The sequence below is a fragment of the Aythya marila genome (assembly GCF_965140915.1).
Source record: "Aythya marila genome assembly, chromosome: 1".
Taxonomy (NCBI): domain Eukaryota; kingdom Metazoa; phylum Chordata; class Aves; order Anseriformes; family Anatidae; genus Aythya; species Aythya marila.
In genome coordinates this window covers 164653541-164669793 of record NC_139042.1, presented here as the reverse complement: position 1 = coordinate 164669793, position 16253 = coordinate 164653541, and the positions used below count along the sequence as shown (strand labels likewise).

The window sequence follows — 16253 nt, the reverse complement described above, 5'->3', positions numbered from 1 at the left end:
AACTTGAAGGTTCAATGCTACCTGCCCACTTTGTATTGTTATGCAAAGACTTCATGGTTAAAGGGAAAAAAAACATCTGCATGGGAGCCTCTGGCTGTTGAGGCGCTAACCTGCTTCACCCAAATTTCTACCTACAAATGGGTGGGGATTTTTTGCCAAGTTTGTTTCTAGCACGTCTAGCTGACTGCGTGTCTGAGCACTGCTGCGCAGCCAGCACTCAGTAAGCTCATTGTCCCCGCAGCTGGACCTCAGTTACTATGTGAACCTAAAGAATCCTAGGCTCCCTTTTAATTAGAGCAGTGCACCAGGAATAACAGTTCCGAATTAAGGGGTTGTAACTGCGCTGCTGGGAGGGCGCTGGTGACTCAGGCTTTGTTTTCGCAGTTGGAGGTTAGCAGAGCCGCTATCCCAGGGAATTACAGCCCCTTCCTGCCAAACGTGGCTGGCTTTGTAATTATGTGCACCATCACCCGCTTGGCACCGGGCCCTGCATAGATTTTACTCCCTGTTTTGTTCCCCTCTTTCCTTTCATTGCTGTCAGAGAGGCTGATGGCAATTGTTTGTTACTGGCTGTTAAGAGCGGAGCAAAGCATTAGTCCTGACACTCAACGCGGTCTGCCTTGAAATCCAAGTAGCTGGACTGCAGGAGGCAGCTTCTTTCCCTTCCTGCTAGGCAGGAAGCGAACAGTTTCTCCAGGAATTGTAGAGGAAGGCAGGCTGTGGGGTTTTTTACTATTTATTCTATTTCTGGTATTAACCCACTCCCACAAACACATTTAACTTGCTTCAAGTAACACTGGTCCATTTCAGTTCATAATTACGCATTTTCAAACTCCAGCATGGTTGAGCCCCTCCTACACAAATACAGCCCTCCTGGTACAATATTTCCCTTCACCACAAGCAGCCTGCAGCTTTCTGCGGTGGTCCTCTTCATAAAGCCCGAGTTGCTTTGGGGTAAACTGATCTCGTTCCGGTTCTCTTTGGCGGACTTCACCCATGCATTGAGTTCCCACTCAGCAGAACGTTACCGCAGCTTCCCCTCTAACCCAGCAGCAGCACTTTCCAGCCTCCACAGCAGCACACCTCTCAGCGCCAGTCTTTTGGGGTTTCTCCTCCAGCTCCTGTGAAAAGGGCAGGATTCTGCCCCTCTGGGATCAAGCTGTCAGCCCGAGGAAGCGATGCTTCTAGACAAGCATTCTCTCCCGCTTTCACTCACTGACGTCCCACTCCCTTCGTAGCTCAGGCGAGTAAAGACCTCCCCAGTTTTCCCTCCAGGGCAGGAGACCAAAGCCCCAGCTGGGCTCAGGCCTTTTTGTCCCTGCAAATTCATTTCTCCCGCTCAGTGAAGGCGTTTCTTGAAAGCAACTGTCTTGATCTGGCAGGCTGGAAGCTGACGGGGAAGCAGAGGATGGCAGCTCTGGTTTCTCGTTCAGCTTCCCAGGAGCAGCAGCAGGATCCCGTAACCCCCAAATCCCCAGCGGGAAGCCTCGCTGCGGAGCAGGCTGGCTGCAGCTAGCTGTTCGTCCACCACGACAGGAGGCCCAGGCCTGGCTCGCTGATGGACCCCTGGTCACACAGAGCAGAAGAGAGTGAGCGATTGTAAACTGCACGGAGAATACAGGAGAAATGCATAAAAATACAAAATGTCTCTCCCGTGAGCTACAGAAGAGGTATTCCCCTTCTCGCTGTCAGAGCCCAGCCCTGCAAATGCCCAAATTTCTTTAATCCTCATCAATGCTACACCAAACCTGCAGCACCTGCAGAATCAAGCACTTCCCGACATACCCCAACCGTGAGCAAACACAGCTCGCACTGGTCCCCACCCACCTCTCCACTGACACCAGAGCACGGCCTGGGAAAGGCCGCTCAGCTGCTGTGCAAACCTTGGTGTGGTTTTCCCAGCCCTGGGTCCCTGCGTGCTCAGCCCTACCTGCAGGGCTGGCATCCCACTCCGTCCTAACTCAGCCTCCCCGACGGGAGCTCCACCACCAAGCACAGCGGTTCAGTGAAAGCTCGCTGCAAGCACGGAGCGACCGCAAGAACGATCTCCTTCCTCCCCTTTCCCAATCCTTTGATTTTGTGACTTTCTTGGCTTCGTGGTCAGCTTAACACCATCAGTTCCTTGGGAAAGGGATGCTATTTTAGCCCCAGAACAAACCACACTGTTTCCACGGCTCTACGAATTATGCACATGGTTACCACAAGAGTGTAGGGTGCCTCCTTCTTCTGCACTTCTTCTGTGGCGCTTGAGGTGGAAGCCTCTGCAGAGCTCGGGCCCGTGGGAGATGTATCGACGAACGTCTCATCCACAACTCGGAAGCGGATCTCCTCCCCGATGTCCATGTAAAGGTCGTGGGCCCCTTCTTCTGTCTCATATTCCCACACCCACACCTGCTCTGCCTCGTCGCTGGCCACGCCAAGGGTTAAGGATGGGAACGATTTCCCCTGGCAGAACACCTCCTTACAGTTCTGAGAATCCCCTCGATTCCACAATCCCTTCTTGAGCTGCAGTGCGCTGTCCTAGGTCACCCCCTGCACATTCTAGGGCCTCACCTCCGATTTTCCCGCACACAGCTGGGGTTTTTCTCCCCGCCCCCAAAACAAACAAACAAACCCCAGGAAGACACTGCCTACCACGGGCAAGGCCATCAGACACGCCACGTACCTAGACACTGCACCACGTGGGAAAACCTGCGCCCTGTCTTCAGCAGCAGCCAAGAGCCAAGGCAGGGATTACAGCGCGGCTGTTTGTGGGACGCTGCTGTTCGTTCCTATCAGCTGGCACAGTGATCCCACAGACCCTAATAGGCGCGAGTGAGGCCTGTCCGGCTGTGATAACAGCCTGCGGGACTTGCCCGACACAGCAGCCCAGCCTCTGCCACCGAGCACCTGCATTGTTGCGGCAGTGAATGGCTGCTGGGCCAGCGCTGCACAATGTTTGCAGACGAAGCAGTGAAGTTAGCCGGGTGATCAAAGGATACAACTTAGCTGGCTGCTGCAGGGATTCCGGGGGGATGACAATATCATCAAAGAACCCAATAGAAACTGTGGGGAAAAGAATCTGATTAAGACTGAAATGACTCTTCGCAACGATGCAGTACCGCAGCAATTCCTACAATGCATTTCTAGACTTATTCTCTCCTGGGAAGGACAGCTGAGATTATGCAGGAATTATTCTTCGAGTCACAACGCTCCATTTCAGTTGGCAGCGAAGCAACCGCCCAGCTGAAGCACATGCAGCAACAGAGGGCACGGTCTTCTGCCCGCTGGGAAAGAAAAAGGCTGCCTGGAGCAGGGCTGGAAGTGTCAGGGTTCCAAGAAATGAGTCAGATGCTACAGAGGTCCCTGAAAGAAAAGAGCTCAAAAATCAGAGAAGTAACACGTCAGATGAAGAACAAAGGAAAGTCAGATCAATCCCACCTCCCCTGTTAGATTTCATGATATTGAGGCTTATTAGAGACCGGATCTGCCTAAATTCAGCAATAAACATACCCACGATAATCTCTTTGTCCTGACTTAACAAATGAGCACAGAGGAGCTTGCATGGAAAACTCCTACAATAACAGAAGGCAACTCATCAACTGAGCACTTCATACAGTACCCAGTTGATCATCTGTCTTAGAAAGATGTTTCCCTGCTGTGTTTCCAGATACAGGAAATACTCATCAGTTTTCACGGAACTATATGGAAGGCATTTCAGACCAACACGATCCGATACTACCACCTTAAAAAAAAAGTTGTGTTAATTGAAGCGAGAAAATAAATCCAGTCTAGCTCCAGATGGGCCTGCCTATTCTTGGGCACGCACACGAGTGACAAAAGGGAAGGGGAGCTGCAGGCAGAACCATCAGGCGCAGGGGAAGCTGCCAGGCTCAGCCTACCAAGCACCCTCTGACAAGAGCAGCACCAGAGGCTGCTCATGTCTCCAGCCAGCCTCCACAGAGCGCTACGCTGCCTGACATCGTCGCAGCTCCAGGTGCTCTGCAGCTCTTCTGTCCCTAACGTTCCGAGTTGCAGCTCACCGTGAACGCCATCCTGACTGCAGCTTTTAATCTCCCCGATCAGGATCTCATCCAGGAAGGGATGGAAGACCACGTAGCGGAAATGCACTTGAAAGAAAACAGATCGGTAATGTTACGACCACGCGAGCGAACCGTTCTCCTTCCACAGGGTGGCAGCCATTAGAGCAAAATCCCACATCCTACGTGCCCTCTAAAACGCTGCATCGAGCATCTTTCACATCTTCCTTACAGGTACCGGTTTGTTCAAGAAAACAGGAATCAGAGCTCTGATTTGTACAAATTATGACAGCAGCTGATCATCAGTATCCTGTTCTCCGCTTTTCAAGCTTGCAAGAATTCAATTTCACAGAATAAAACCAAAAAATTATGGATGTGGAGCAGGCCTCTGCTTTACTTATGATGTTAGCGTTCTTTGGAGGCCAAGAATATCAGCTGAAATGATACTTCTTGTACTACCTCTGCTCCATTTATCTTTGTCAGCAAAGATACATCTTCTTCCAATTAAATTATGTGGTACACAATATTATCAAAGTCAATCAGATCCTCTAACAATCTTATTTAACCTCAGTGAAAAATCCAGTTACGGTTCTAACCAAGTATTTATAATTATAAGGAAGCTATACTAAGACAAAGAAGAAAACTTAAGAGCTATTTAACATCATTTTAGCTGTCCATGCTCAGTGCTGCTCTTCTACATAAAAGTAGAAAAAGGGTAATAAATCCTGCTGCCTGGGAATAATAAATGCCATCTCAGCTTCTGAAAGCAGGAGACTTCTTTGCAAACTTGCAGGGAACATATTATCCTGTTTCAGTTCAAGGAGTATTTCAAAGTTAAGAAAGGGAATGGAGATTAAAGCAAGCAGGAGAGTCTGCCATCCTCCTCAGTGTTCGAGAAGCTTTTATTTGCAGGGAGTCAGTTCTGCTGGCATTAAATTTACATGAGGGGAGCCACACACAATCAGTCCAGTTCCCTTCTAAAAGGAAACACTTCATTTACTCAAGCAATACTTCCACACCGAAAATTAGATCTAGAAAAATGCATCTTTCTATTTTATTTAAAGAAACAAACTTTGAAAACTTTAATATTTTTTTTTTATGCATTTGCTTCCATTTTCCATTCAGATTTGCCAAAAGACAAAAGTAAAAAGATGAATCATTTATTATTGCCAAAAAAAAAAGTCACCTAAAATGTATGCTGAACCAGATCTGTCTAAGTCTCAAACAAAAAAGCAGCAAAACTTCCAGCTAGAAAAACAGCATCAACTGTTGTGTGAATGCTAAAATTAGAAACACGTTTCAAAATTCCAGACTGGCAAAATAAGCTTCAAAAAGACAAAATATTTGACAAAAGTAGAGCAGTTAATATAAATTATTTTCTATTTGGAGATCTCCAATCATTTAAAATTAAATTAACCCCTTCCTTATCCAACACCTATGGCTCTAATTGCAGAGCTGACATGGACTGCAGGAGAAGGCAGGCAGGACTGGCTCTTGAAATTTGTATTTGTAACCAAAGAAAGGCAAAGAGACTTCTGCCATGTTCCTCTTGCCCTCCTAGTAGGAACAGAGTTAAGACTGAACTTCAGCAAGCTCCTTTAAACTACATTTATCTAACACGGGAACTTAGTTTACGCTCGGGACAAGAGCATACCTTTGGTGTGTGATGCCCCATCTCCAGGGAATATGTATGAATCTTCCAGTTTTGTAATATCGTACAAACAGATGCAAAGACCAACATTGTATACAACCTGTTCAAAGAAAAAAAATATATTAAAAAAGCAATAAATCAGTTACCAGGTTAACTCCCTTCAAGCTTATACACCGCATTCATCTCTTCAAAAGAAGGCAGCAAAGGGTGGCAAGGTGGGAGGGAGGCTGGTTTAGTACAATCCTTCAAAAGCCCCAGCCCAAACCACGCTGCATTTCAGAGGATCCCCTATCTCCTTTGAGTGTTATAAGAGCGTGTGTTTTTATCGGCACTGGAAAAAGCACTGCTACAAATAGAAATCCTTGGCATTTTTCAGTGTTTTTTTTTTTCAGTGGTTAAAAAACTTGACCTGCCATGAGAGTAAATTGCCCACAGGAAAGAAAAGACATCATTCAGCAGCCCCAGTGCTTGTCCAAAGGCCAAACGTGCTTCTCTCTAGGGTTGTGTTCTCAAAGGCCTCTAGACTTCCCTTTGTCTTAAATTATAATGGCTCTGGGGAGAAATGAGAGCTCCTGGTTTCTCTGCCACTTCTAACACGGCTTCATAGCCTACAACATCTGGGGCACCTACTAGTCATCAGCAGATGAAAGAGTTATTTCATAACCTGTCCCTCTGATCTGCCACCCTCAACCCTAGATCGCTTGGGGCTGCTCTTTGGCGCTCCCTGCACACTGACAAGCTGCATTTTGACATCTGCACCTGCCTCGTGCTGAAAGCTGCACGCTAACCACAGTCCCACAGGCCACACGGGGAAAGGGCAAGCTCCTGGCCCATGACACAACGCTTCTTACAGCCTGCGCCAAACGCCAAGATCCTGCCTCCACTCCGTGCTCAGCACCGAGCATGTCACATACAGTCATTTCTCTTCCAGTATTAATGTTCTAAATGTATTTACACTGGCTTTCTTAATTGCCCCAAGATGGGTTTGTGTTTGTTTTTCAGGCCGTGCTTCATACTGTTACCCTACACACAAGACTTCTCTGTGATGCTCTGGCCCGTCTGGCACCTCGGTATCTTCCCCTTCCAGCACGAGGCCTTCGAGCAGCAGCCCCCTTTGAGGTGATACCTGGCTGTCTCTGGTCCCAGTCTCTTTTATTTCAGTCTGTGGGGACGGCCTTCATCCCGAAGCTTTTATGATAGTGCACATGTAGAAATAAAAATACAGAAAAAAAGAAAAAAAGCTCAGTTGTTAGAGGGCTGCCACGAAGCCTACACCACGCTGCAGATTACCTTGTTGGCCAATTTCTTGTTTAGCTCTTCAGCAATGGACTCGTTCAGTTGCCTTTCAAACTGCCAGGGGGGGATCCTCACCGTGTCAGTCATCTCCACCAGCACAAACATGGTGGCCGGCGGGCAGCGCCCCTGAGGGGACACAGGGCGAGAGCCCGGCCTCGCCGGGACCACGCGGGAAACAGGGGCGGCACCTCAGGAGCTCGGGGGGGAGAAGGAAGGGAAGGAGGGGACGAAGGAGGGGACGGAGGCGGCCACACAGCGACCACGGGGAGCAGCCCCGCTCCGCCTCACAACCGCCCGGCGCAGCGCCTCTGAGGCGATTCCCCTGCCGGAGCCAATCAACGCTCACCGAGCTCTGATTGACGCGGGGAAGAGCCAATCGCGCGGCGAGAAGCGGGGAGCCCCGCCCCCGGCCCGCCTGGAGCGGCGGCCATTTTGTGCCCCCCTCAGGGCGGCCGTTAGCGGCCGTTGGGCGCCGTTAACGGGCGTCGCGGCGGTGGCCCCCGGCGGGTACCACACGGAGCCCTCCGCCTCTGGGCAGCCGCACGCCCTGCAGCCGGGGTGGGGGCGGCTGTGGAACATGAGGGGCAGTGCCCGCGTCTGAGACATGACAGGAGGCTGCTCGAAGCTTTATTTATTTATTTATGTATTTATTTGCGCTTGACAAGGGAGAAGTGCCCTGTCAGCACGCCGGCTTTGATGGCGCCACGACGCGTGTCAGCCCCCGCGCCCCCCAGCAGCACGGAGCGAGGCAGTAATGAGCGTTGGGGAGAGGATCCTCGTGAAATAATACGAGCGAGAAGGGGAAAATGAGGGTGCGATGTTGCATCTAGGCCTTATTAACGAGACGCCTGTCTCGGCTGAGGAGTTTCTGATCTCTCTGCAGTTATTCCTGCCTCACAAGGACGTTAAAGGTTTTATTGTTAAATGGCCGGTCTGCGTACAGGGTGTCAGCACACCTCAACCCAGATCTGTGGCGCCTCGCTCTGCTCAGCCTCCTTCAGGAGCTGCACAAAGGCTCCTTTCTCCTGTGCTGTGGTGGCAGCTGAGCACGGCACAGTTTCTCTGGCACACGTGCCGCATCCCTTGCTGTTCCGTCCTGGCCCCACGCAGGGCAGTCGGTGCTAGGTTTGACCTTTGGCCGAAATGCAGTTTTTGCAAGTGTCTGCAGCTACTTTTTCAGAACAGAGATCAGGTCCTGAGCGTGCCCCTCAACTGACAGCAGGGTAAGAAATAGCCTTGGGATCACAGCAGGAGGCAGAAGTTAGATAATGTGTTGGTATTGGCAAGGTGATCCCTCTGGATGATTTTCTATGTAAGAGCTATAAGGTTAAATAGGGGCAAGGTTTCAGGGGAATAGCAGGGTAAATTCCTGGGAGAACATGGGAGACTGAATGAGCTGGATTAGGACAAAGCCATATCCTACCTGCATTTCTAACCCACCCTTCAGCTAACGTTTTTCATGTCTCCATCAGCCATGCCCTGTCAGGGTCTGATGAGTGCCCGATACGAAGCAAATGCGTTTCCCTTCAGCCTGATCCACAGCCCCGAATCCAAGCTGTGAGAGCTGTAGGTCCGTGAGGCCTCCCTTCCTGCTGGTGTGTGTCTCGTGCTTAGCTCCTTGGCGTCTCCTCAAGTGAGACACCCCTTCTAGGGCTGGGATGAGCACGATCCCTCCTGTATCAGCTCTCTGATTGCAAACAAGCGTTGGGCTCTGCAGGCTGTTCCTCCGCAAGGACAATAGGATCCCTCTCTACACCATTACGTATTTTGGTGATTAGGTGTTATTTTCGATACTGCAGGTAGTATTTTTGATAATGCCCTGGGGAAACAAACGTGTGGAGAGAAAGCTGACGGCGGCAGTCAGAGGAGCTGCATTGCCCTAGGACACCAGGCTACAACACCACCAGAGCTGAGCCTATCTGGTGATTTCTCGGCCTCCACCAGCAAAGTCAAACACCGTAAGAAATGCCTTCGGGTCCGCAGGTAACCCCACACCAGTGCACGCCCGGGGCTTCGCTGACGTGATGGATGCTAGGCTGCTACCAGCTAGGTTTTCTCCTCAGAGGAATTCTGTATTTCCAGCAGCCCTTGCCATAAGCCCTGTCTCTGATGTAAAAATACAAACCAAGGCCAAACTTTGCCCCATAACACATCGGTGTTGTCTCAACTCCGTGCAGGTAGCGCTCAGCAGCATGCTGTGTCTCACGCTGCAGCTGAGGTGCCCTGGTGTTGGAGGTGGTGTGAACAGCCCCGTCCTGCTGAGGGGTTTCTTTCTGTCCGAGTAGCACTGACACGAGAAATGGCCACGACCCCACAGGGCCCGCTCACACGTTTCTGTACAGAGCTGTGAAGTCTCCAGAGCCTCTCAGCAGGGCCGAGCCCCTGTGCTGGGGCTTTTCCAACATCTGGGGGCAGGGATCCCAGTGGCTGTTTCTTGAAGCCTCAGCTGCTTGAATCGAGAGATCACAGAAGGATCTTTCTGCTGCTTAGGGAAAACCCTAGGCATTTCTTATCCTCTCGACTGTAGAGGAAGACTTGAAAACACAATCTGAAGTTACCTGAAGGCTCAGAAACCGGGAGGAAAGCGCAAGGAACCCCCAGATTATTTTGCTTACGCTCTCCTCTGCCTCCACATTCCCAGGGCTTTGGGGGAAAACTGGCTCGGGGACGCTGGAGGGGGTGAGCAGCAATTTGCATCGAGGCTGTTTCGGCCCGGCTTTGATTGACTCCAAAGGAATTACGCATCCTCTCACGTACAAAGACCTCAGCACTCCTGCCTTTGCTTCTGTCTCCGCAGGCGTCTCCAGCACCCCCACTCCGTGATCAAAGCTTCCCCTCGTCTCCTTTTATCACTGTGACATGCTCGAGACTTCCTGCCTCCGCCGCCGCGGCGCATGCCCAGAGCCACCTGCCAGCCCAGCGCACCTCCAGCTCCTGCAGGAGCCCCTGGGGACTCCCCGGGGGGGGCAGGCTGACGCACGCAGCTGGGCACACAGCTAGCCCCGGTGTACAAAGAGGGCGGGGAAGACGAGGCATTTATGATACTCGCTGTGCAAATACGAAAGAAACACCAGGGGAGGAAGAGGGCAAGCCCATGTGCACATCCCCAGCACTCCTCCAGCTGCTTCCAGCTCCACGCCCTCCGGGGCTGGTTGCGTCTGGGAGGTAGAGCTGCCCCAGGAGAGGAGCTCAGGAGGAACCCAGAGCGGAGGCTGAAGCAGGTGGCTGTGTTTCTCCTCCACTTCTTTTGCAGGGTTTTGAGGGCAGGCAAGCCTTGTGGCATCCGTAGGCGGTGAATGGGACTCGTGTTTTGTCATGGAAAGCTGCTTGAAAAGCCCCAGCCAGAGTGTGATGGGCAGTGGTGGAACCCACAGACGCCACCTTCCTGCTTCAAAACGAGGCCGATAGCACCCCAAATCCCCAACAGACGCCTGCCCAGCCTGGGTTGAAAAATCTCTAGCGATGGAGACTCCAGTGCTTCCCCAGGCAATCTATCTGAGTAATTAACTGTCTGCTCCGTTAGCAAGCGTTTCCTAATGCCTAGCATCAATCTTGCTCCTTGCGATTTAAGCCCCATTACTCCCTGCCCTATCCCCAGCGGACACAGCGAACAATTGATTCCCGGCGGCCGCACCGCGCCGTGCCCCCAGGGGAGAAAGTCTCGGGCCGATTCGTTGCGCTGCCTCTGCCTGCAGAGGGAACCCTCTGAGGCACAGCCCTGTGGGTACAGGGCAGAAGGGAAGGAAAGGATCTTTCGGTCCAGGGGGCTCGCTGCCCGGTGACACTAGGGATGCGATGCTTTAAAGGCAGAAACGCCCGCAGCATGACTCGGGGAGATGTGGGGTGAGGCTCGACCCCTCTCTGGGGCCTCTTGTCCCCCATCGCCTTGTCCCTGCAGCCTGTGGGGCTGCCCCGTGGCCGTGTGGGGCCGTGCCACTGCCGTGGGCACATGTCAGGTGGCACAGGCAGCGTGCTGCTGGCCCTCCACGCTGACCCCCGGCCCCTCCGGCCCCCCTGCGGCCTCTCCGCCAAGCCTGGCGCGGGGCTGCCCGGCCTGATCCCTCCCACCTGCCCGCTCCCCCTGGCCTGGCCCTGACGTCAGGGAAGGCGTGCGGATGCGTGTGTGCGGGCTGCACATCATCCGCACATCAGGCACCGCGGAGACGTCGGGAGGCGGCCGGCAGGCAGCCAGCCGGCGAGAGAAAAGCCCCTGGAGCCGGGCTTCATGCGAGAGCGCTGCTCATCGCCGGGCAGCCGAGGAGCGCTCGCTCGTCCCCGCCGAGCGCTGATGCGCTGCACGCCCCGGCTGCAGGGAGCCCCGCATTGCTGAGGAGGTAAGGGCAGGCACGACGGCCGCCCGGCTCGCCCAGGCTGTTGGAGCCGGTGGCTGAACTTCCCGCACGGCGTTTGCTTTGCGGGCTGCTTTGTTTCGTTTCGTGTCGCTCTCTGCTTTCTCTCCTTAGGTGGCGGATAAAGGTGCGAGGGTGAAGTGCCGCTTCCCTCCCTGCTCCGCGTTGTTTATTCCCCACCAGCCTCCGAGACAATAACTCCGCCGGGGGTGGCAGCGCTGCGTGGCCGCTGCTGCCGGGGGCAGAGAGCTGGGGCTTTGCCACGCAGGGCTGGGGGCAGCTGGGGGCAGCTCTCCCTTTGGGAGAGTGCGGGGGGAAGCGGCGGGCGAAAAGCTGTCTTATTAAAGCGGGCTGCTGCCGGTGGGGGCTTGAATGGGTGCTTCTGTGGGGCTGGCTGCACTATTCATTCCTGCAGACAGCAAGTTAGAGCCACAAAGGAGGGAGGAAGGACGCGGATGAGGACATTTGCATGAGGTCTTTGAACAGACCCTGCTCTCATCTGAAAATCGGCCAAGCCCCAAATGACCAAATCCCCCAAACGTGGTCTTTGGGAGCGATGATTATGCATGTACGCCTCAAAGGTAACTCAAGCCTCCATGATGGCTTCTCCTCTGGCTTCCCCTTGGCTTCCAGCAGCCGCCTTGCTCTCCCCGTGGCCTCCCCAAGAACCCGGCTGCAGAGCACTGACTGAGGGAGCTTTTTATAAGCAATCCGGAAAGGTGACATTCATATTTTAGCGCTAACCAGGCTGTATCGTAGGCGAGACTTATCTCAGCAAAGATCCCCGGAGTTGGGAGTGTGATTGGCTTAGATGGGGAGGGGAAGCTTTCCATGTGTATCCCCAGAAAATGCCTGGGCTCTTTTTCCTGTAGCAAACCATCTCGGCGGAGGGGATTTCAGCGTGCAGGGGACGTGGAGGAGATGGCTTGCCTTGTAATGTCGCTCCTAATGGCACGATCCGGTAACCAAAAAAGAAGGGAGGGGGCAGCGAGGCTTTCATTAGCATCGGGCAGAGACGGCGTTTATAAAAACCTGCGAGACACCGGGGCTGCCATCCTGCTCTGAGGACGGGAGGATGGCTAACCGGAGCGCTCACCTCTGTCCGTAGGCAGCCTGCTGGCTCCCGCCCCTCACTGCAGCCCCCGGGAGAAGCCCTTGCCGGGTCCTTGATGTTCTCCAGTGCATGAATTAAGCCCCAAAGCGAAAACCTGGCATTTTGTGTTCGGGGAGCACCTGGGAGGCAGCTCCCCCGGGGTGGTGGCGGGCCAGAAAATCACGTCGGCCACCGGGTGCCCTGGCAGGAGCGGGGAGGTGGCTGCCAGCAGCCAGCTGCGGGGCCGGGCTTTCTTTCAGAAATGTGGGTTTTTGCTCTTGACGGGGGAGATGGACCTACAAACTCAGCGGGTGCTGAACCAGAGGCATCAGCAGTCCCCGGGGATGGGGAAAACGTGGTAGGGAAAGGCAGGGAAGAGCCTGTGTGAGGTGTCGCTGGGGCATACGGGGGAGAAAATGACCCACATGGGCGGGGAGTGGGGATGGCAGGGGGACAGGGGCCAGGCAATGGCAGAGGGACACGCAGCGGCCCAGCTGGGGGGCAGAGGCATCACGTCCCAGAGCCCGTCTGTCTGTCCCGCGGGTCCCGGTGAGGAGAAGGAGCACAAAGAGGAGCCGTGTGGGAGGGCCGACGGGCTGAGGGTGATTAAAGCAATTAAATCTGTATCGGGGGTGAGGCGGGGAGGGGGGTTCTTTGCTGCTGCTAATGAACGGGGAGTGGCGAGGCCGGGGCCTCTTCAAAGGGCTCCTGCCCGGCTGCGGGGTGGGTGCGGAGTTAAACGGGGTCACGGGAGGGAGGGAGACGGTGAGAAGGGGGCCCTTGGGTCTGCAGATAAAAGCCGGTGCGTCTCCTGCCTGGCTGCCATACATGGTCTGGGGTCTGGCCTCCTGGGGTGCCCCCATTTCCTCCCTGTGTGGGGCAGGCATGGGGAGGCCGTGCCCGTGTCCCCACTGCGCTTTTTGCCATGCATTTGGTTTCCTCCGTCCCTTTGTTTGCTGCAGGGATTCGGATGGGGTGGGAGGCAGCCCCCGCGCGTGCTGCCAGCTGGCTCAGGGCACGGGGTGCGGGTTAAGGACCCGCCATTGTCCCTCAGCTGCCGGGGAAGCCGCGAGGCCCCGCCAGCGATAACGCGCAGCAGGAGGCGGCCCCGCTGCCACGGGGGCTCCTGCCTCCGAGTGGGACCGCGGCGTGAAGGCCGCCCCACAGTGGGGCTCTGCAGGGCTCCCAGGGCCAGCGGAGCTGAGGTCGGCTGGGAAAGCAAACGGGGTGAGGGGAACGGGGGCCGCCCGCTCCCTCCCCAGCACAGCAGCTGCTCCACAAACCTTCTCCCGTGTCCTTGCCACCTGCTTATTTTGGAGCGGAGGTGACCCCCTTCCGCACGGCCCCCTGAGGCTGCTGCGTCTCAGAAAGCAGAGCGAAACCTCACCGGCTTCCCCGGCACGTGAAGTGCCCGCAGGCATAGTCCCAAATACACCCCGGTGGGGCTGGAGGGGTGGCGGGGACGGGGGTCACCCGTGGGGTGCCGGGGTGCCCGGCTCGGGGCGAGGGACACGGGTGAGCCCTGGGGCAGAGGCACCCAGCTTTGGGTCCCCTTCTCCCTTTCAGCAGCTGCCTGTAACCGCCCCCCCCTCACCCCCCAGGCCGCAGGCAGCAGCCCCGTCCCCGCCGCCGCCCGCCCCCAGGACGGAGGAGCCCCCCGCTCCCACCATGTCGTCGGAGCCCGGCGCCCCGCCGGCGGTGCCGCCCCTGCACTCGCCCAAGTCCCCGGTGTGGCCCACCTTCCCCTTCCAGCGCGAGGGCAGCCGCGTCTGGGAGCGGGGCAACCTCCTGCTGCGGGACCTGCCCAGCCCGCTGCCCACCAAGAGGACCAGGACCTACTCCGCGTAAGTACCGGGCGCGCGGCCGCCTGCTCCCCCCGGGGAAGCCGTTCCCGCGCCGACCCACGGCCGGGAGCCAGCACCGAGGCACCTCCGTCCCTTCCCTCCCGCAGCACGGCGCGAGCCTCCGCTGGGCCCGTCTTCAAGGGCGTCTGCAAGCAGTTCTCGCGCTCCCAGGGCCACGGGTTCATCACGCCGGAGAACGGCACAGAGGACATCTTCGTCCACGTGTCTGAGTGAGTCCGCGCAGTGCCGGGTCACCCTGGGGGCGCCTGGGGGTTTTTCCCCCCCGGTGCAGCTCGCGGGTTGGGTGCCCTCCTCGGTGCTGGGGGGTCCGGGAACGGGGTCCGGCTCGCAGCCCCGGTCCCACCGCCTCCCCTCTCCTCTCCCGCAGCATCGAGGGGGAGTACGTCCCGGTGGAGGGCGACGAGGTGACGTACAAGGTGTGCCCCATCCCTCCCAAGAACCAGAAGTTCCAGGCGGTGGAGGTGGTGCTCACCAACCTGGCGCCCCACACGAAGCACGAGACGTGGTCCGGCCAGATCATCGGCTCCTAGGCGCCCGGGGGGCCCCACGGCCGCTTGCAGGGGGCGCAGGGGGAGCCGAGCCGGCGGCGGGGCCGGGGCCGCCCTCCAGCACGCAGGCATCTGCGTTCGGTGTCTTTTCTAAGGTTAGGGTTTCCTTTCTCTTTGTGTGTTTGTAGCTGTCTTTCGAGGGGGACGGGGAAAGCGGAGCCCTCCCTGCAGCCCCCCCCAGCTCTGGGGGCAGCCCCGAGCCCCACGTCCCCGTCCTTACAGCGTGTCACTGTGCCGGGAAGGGGCGGCCGAGCCCCTTCTTGACCCCGTTCCCTTCACTGGGCTTCAGCCATGCGGCTCCTTCGGGAGAAGGGCCACCCGATCCCACCTCAGTTTTCCGGTGTGTGTTTCTGTCACTGCCAGCTCGGGCCGTGGAGAAGGGGGCGTCGGGAGAAGCGGGCTCTGCCCCAACACGGGGCCTGGGGGCGAGCACTGGTTTGGTTTCCTTTCCCCTCCCTGGTGCCTCGGGGTTTGGGGGCCGGGTGTGCAGGGCCAGTGGGATGCAGTCAAGGAGAGCATCGGAGCATCACCAGGCAGCACCGTGCTGCCCCAAAACGGTGGGTCCCGGCTGAACCCCCCCTCCCCAGAGTTAAACCTTTGTTCAGTCAAGCCACGTCAATACTATAGTTTAAAAGAAAAAAGGGTGGCTTAAAGGAAGAAAAAAGGAGTTTTAAGGGACAAACCCCCGCTGGCAGGGCCCCGTGGTGCTCAGCGCTGTCTTTTCTGTGTGCCACGGAGGGGCCGGCGATGCACTGCCCTCGGGCCGGAGCTGGCTCTGGGGAGACGGCTTCCTCCTCCTCCCCCTCCCCGTGTCACCCCAGCCCCGCGGGGACCCCCGTTGTGTGCCTGTGTGTGTGTGTGTGCGTGCGCGTCCGTAGCTTGCCGTGGGGCTGAAGGGTTTTTAGGTGGCCACGGGGCGAACACGGGCGCGCCTTCCTCCGGGCACGCCCTGCGCCAGCGCCTCGGTGTAGACAGGGTCTGGTACATAAAGCACAAACCCCTTGCGGTCCCTGGCCAGGTGGGCTGCTGCGGCCCGGGGGGAACAGGCACCGGGGGCTGCAGGACCCGGCTGCGCTGGCCACGACAAACTCTTTGATTATTTTTATTATTATTCTTTTTTTTTTTCCTCCAAAATAAACAACAACCCTAGACTCGTTGGTGTTTTTACAACTCTGGTGTGGTTCCCGCCTGTCTGACCTTGTGTCAACCTTTGTAACATTGGCAATAAACCATTAAAAGTGACTTTCCCTTGAGCCCTGCTGGTCCTGCCTCTTGGTGTGTGTGCGGGGCGGGGGACCTGGGGCGCGCGGGGCTTTCCCCAGCAGGCTCACCACACCCCCACCCCGCGTCTCACCCCAAATCCCCTTCCTGCACCTCACCTGCACCCGCACACAGCGCGAGGGCACAGCAGAGTCCATGCAAAGCACACGCT

General features: G+C 56.2%; 2 protein-coding genes across 2 annotated transcripts; one reads left to right on the top strand and one right to left on the bottom strand.

The window, feature by feature from the left end:
• Nucleotides 1-62: 62 nt before the first annotated feature.
• POLR3H (RNA polymerase III subunit H) lies at nt 63-7209 on the bottom strand. The gene is made up of 6 exons (XM_082772444.1): nt 6961-7209; nt 5674-5770; nt 4023-4109; nt 2982-3045; nt 2200-2407; nt 63-1566 (listed from the first exon to the last, which is right to left on the bottom strand). Exons 1-6 carry the CDS (start codon nt 7069-7071, stop codon nt 1513-1515), a joined length of 621 nt encoding a protein of 206 aa, XP_082628570.1. The 5' UTR covers nt 7072-7209; the 3' UTR covers nt 63-1512.
• A 3921-nt stretch (nt 7210-11130) lies between these two features.
• On the top strand, nt 11131-16223 carry CSDC2 (cold shock domain containing C2). Its single transcript, XM_082751885.1, has 4 exons — nt 11131-11300; nt 14010-14252; nt 14360-14482; nt 14641-16223. The coding sequence occupies exons 2-4, from the start codon at nt 14077-14079 to the stop codon at nt 14801-14803; spliced, it is 462 nt and encodes a 153-aa protein (XP_082608011.1). The 5' UTR covers nt 11131-11300; nt 14010-14076; the 3' UTR covers nt 14804-16223.
• The last annotated feature ends 30 nt before the right edge of the window (nt 16224-16253 follow it).

What these genes read in the sequence shown, in the direction of transcription:
- POLR3H (XM_082772444.1), bottom strand. Translation starts at nt 7,071, where the DNA reads ATGTTTGTGCTGGTGGAGATGACTGACACGGTGAGGATCCCCCCCTGG. An exon ending in TGGGGCATCACACACCAAAG is followed by an intron (nt 4,110 to 5,673) that starts GTATGCTCTTGT and finishes TTTTCTTTCAAG; the next exon opens with TGCATTTCCGCTACGTGGTC. An exon ending in CTGCAGCAGCCAGCTAAGTT is followed by an intron (nt 2,408 to 2,981) that starts GTATCCTTTGAT and finishes TGGCGTGGCCAG; the next exon opens with CGACGAGGCAGAGCAGGTGT.
- CSDC2 (XM_082751885.1), top strand. Translation starts at nt 14,077, where the DNA reads ATGTCGTCGGAGCCCGGCGCCCCGCCGGCGGTGCCGCCCCTGCACTCG. An exon ending in AGGACCAGGACCTACTCCGC is followed by an intron (nt 14,253 to 14,359) that starts GTAAGTACCGGG and finishes TCCCTCCCGCAG; the next exon opens with CACGGCGCGAGCCTCCGCTG. An exon ending in ATCTTCGTCCACGTGTCTGA is followed by an intron (nt 14,483 to 14,640) that starts GTGAGTCCGCGC and finishes CCTCTCCCGCAG; the next exon opens with CATCGAGGGGGAGTACGTCC.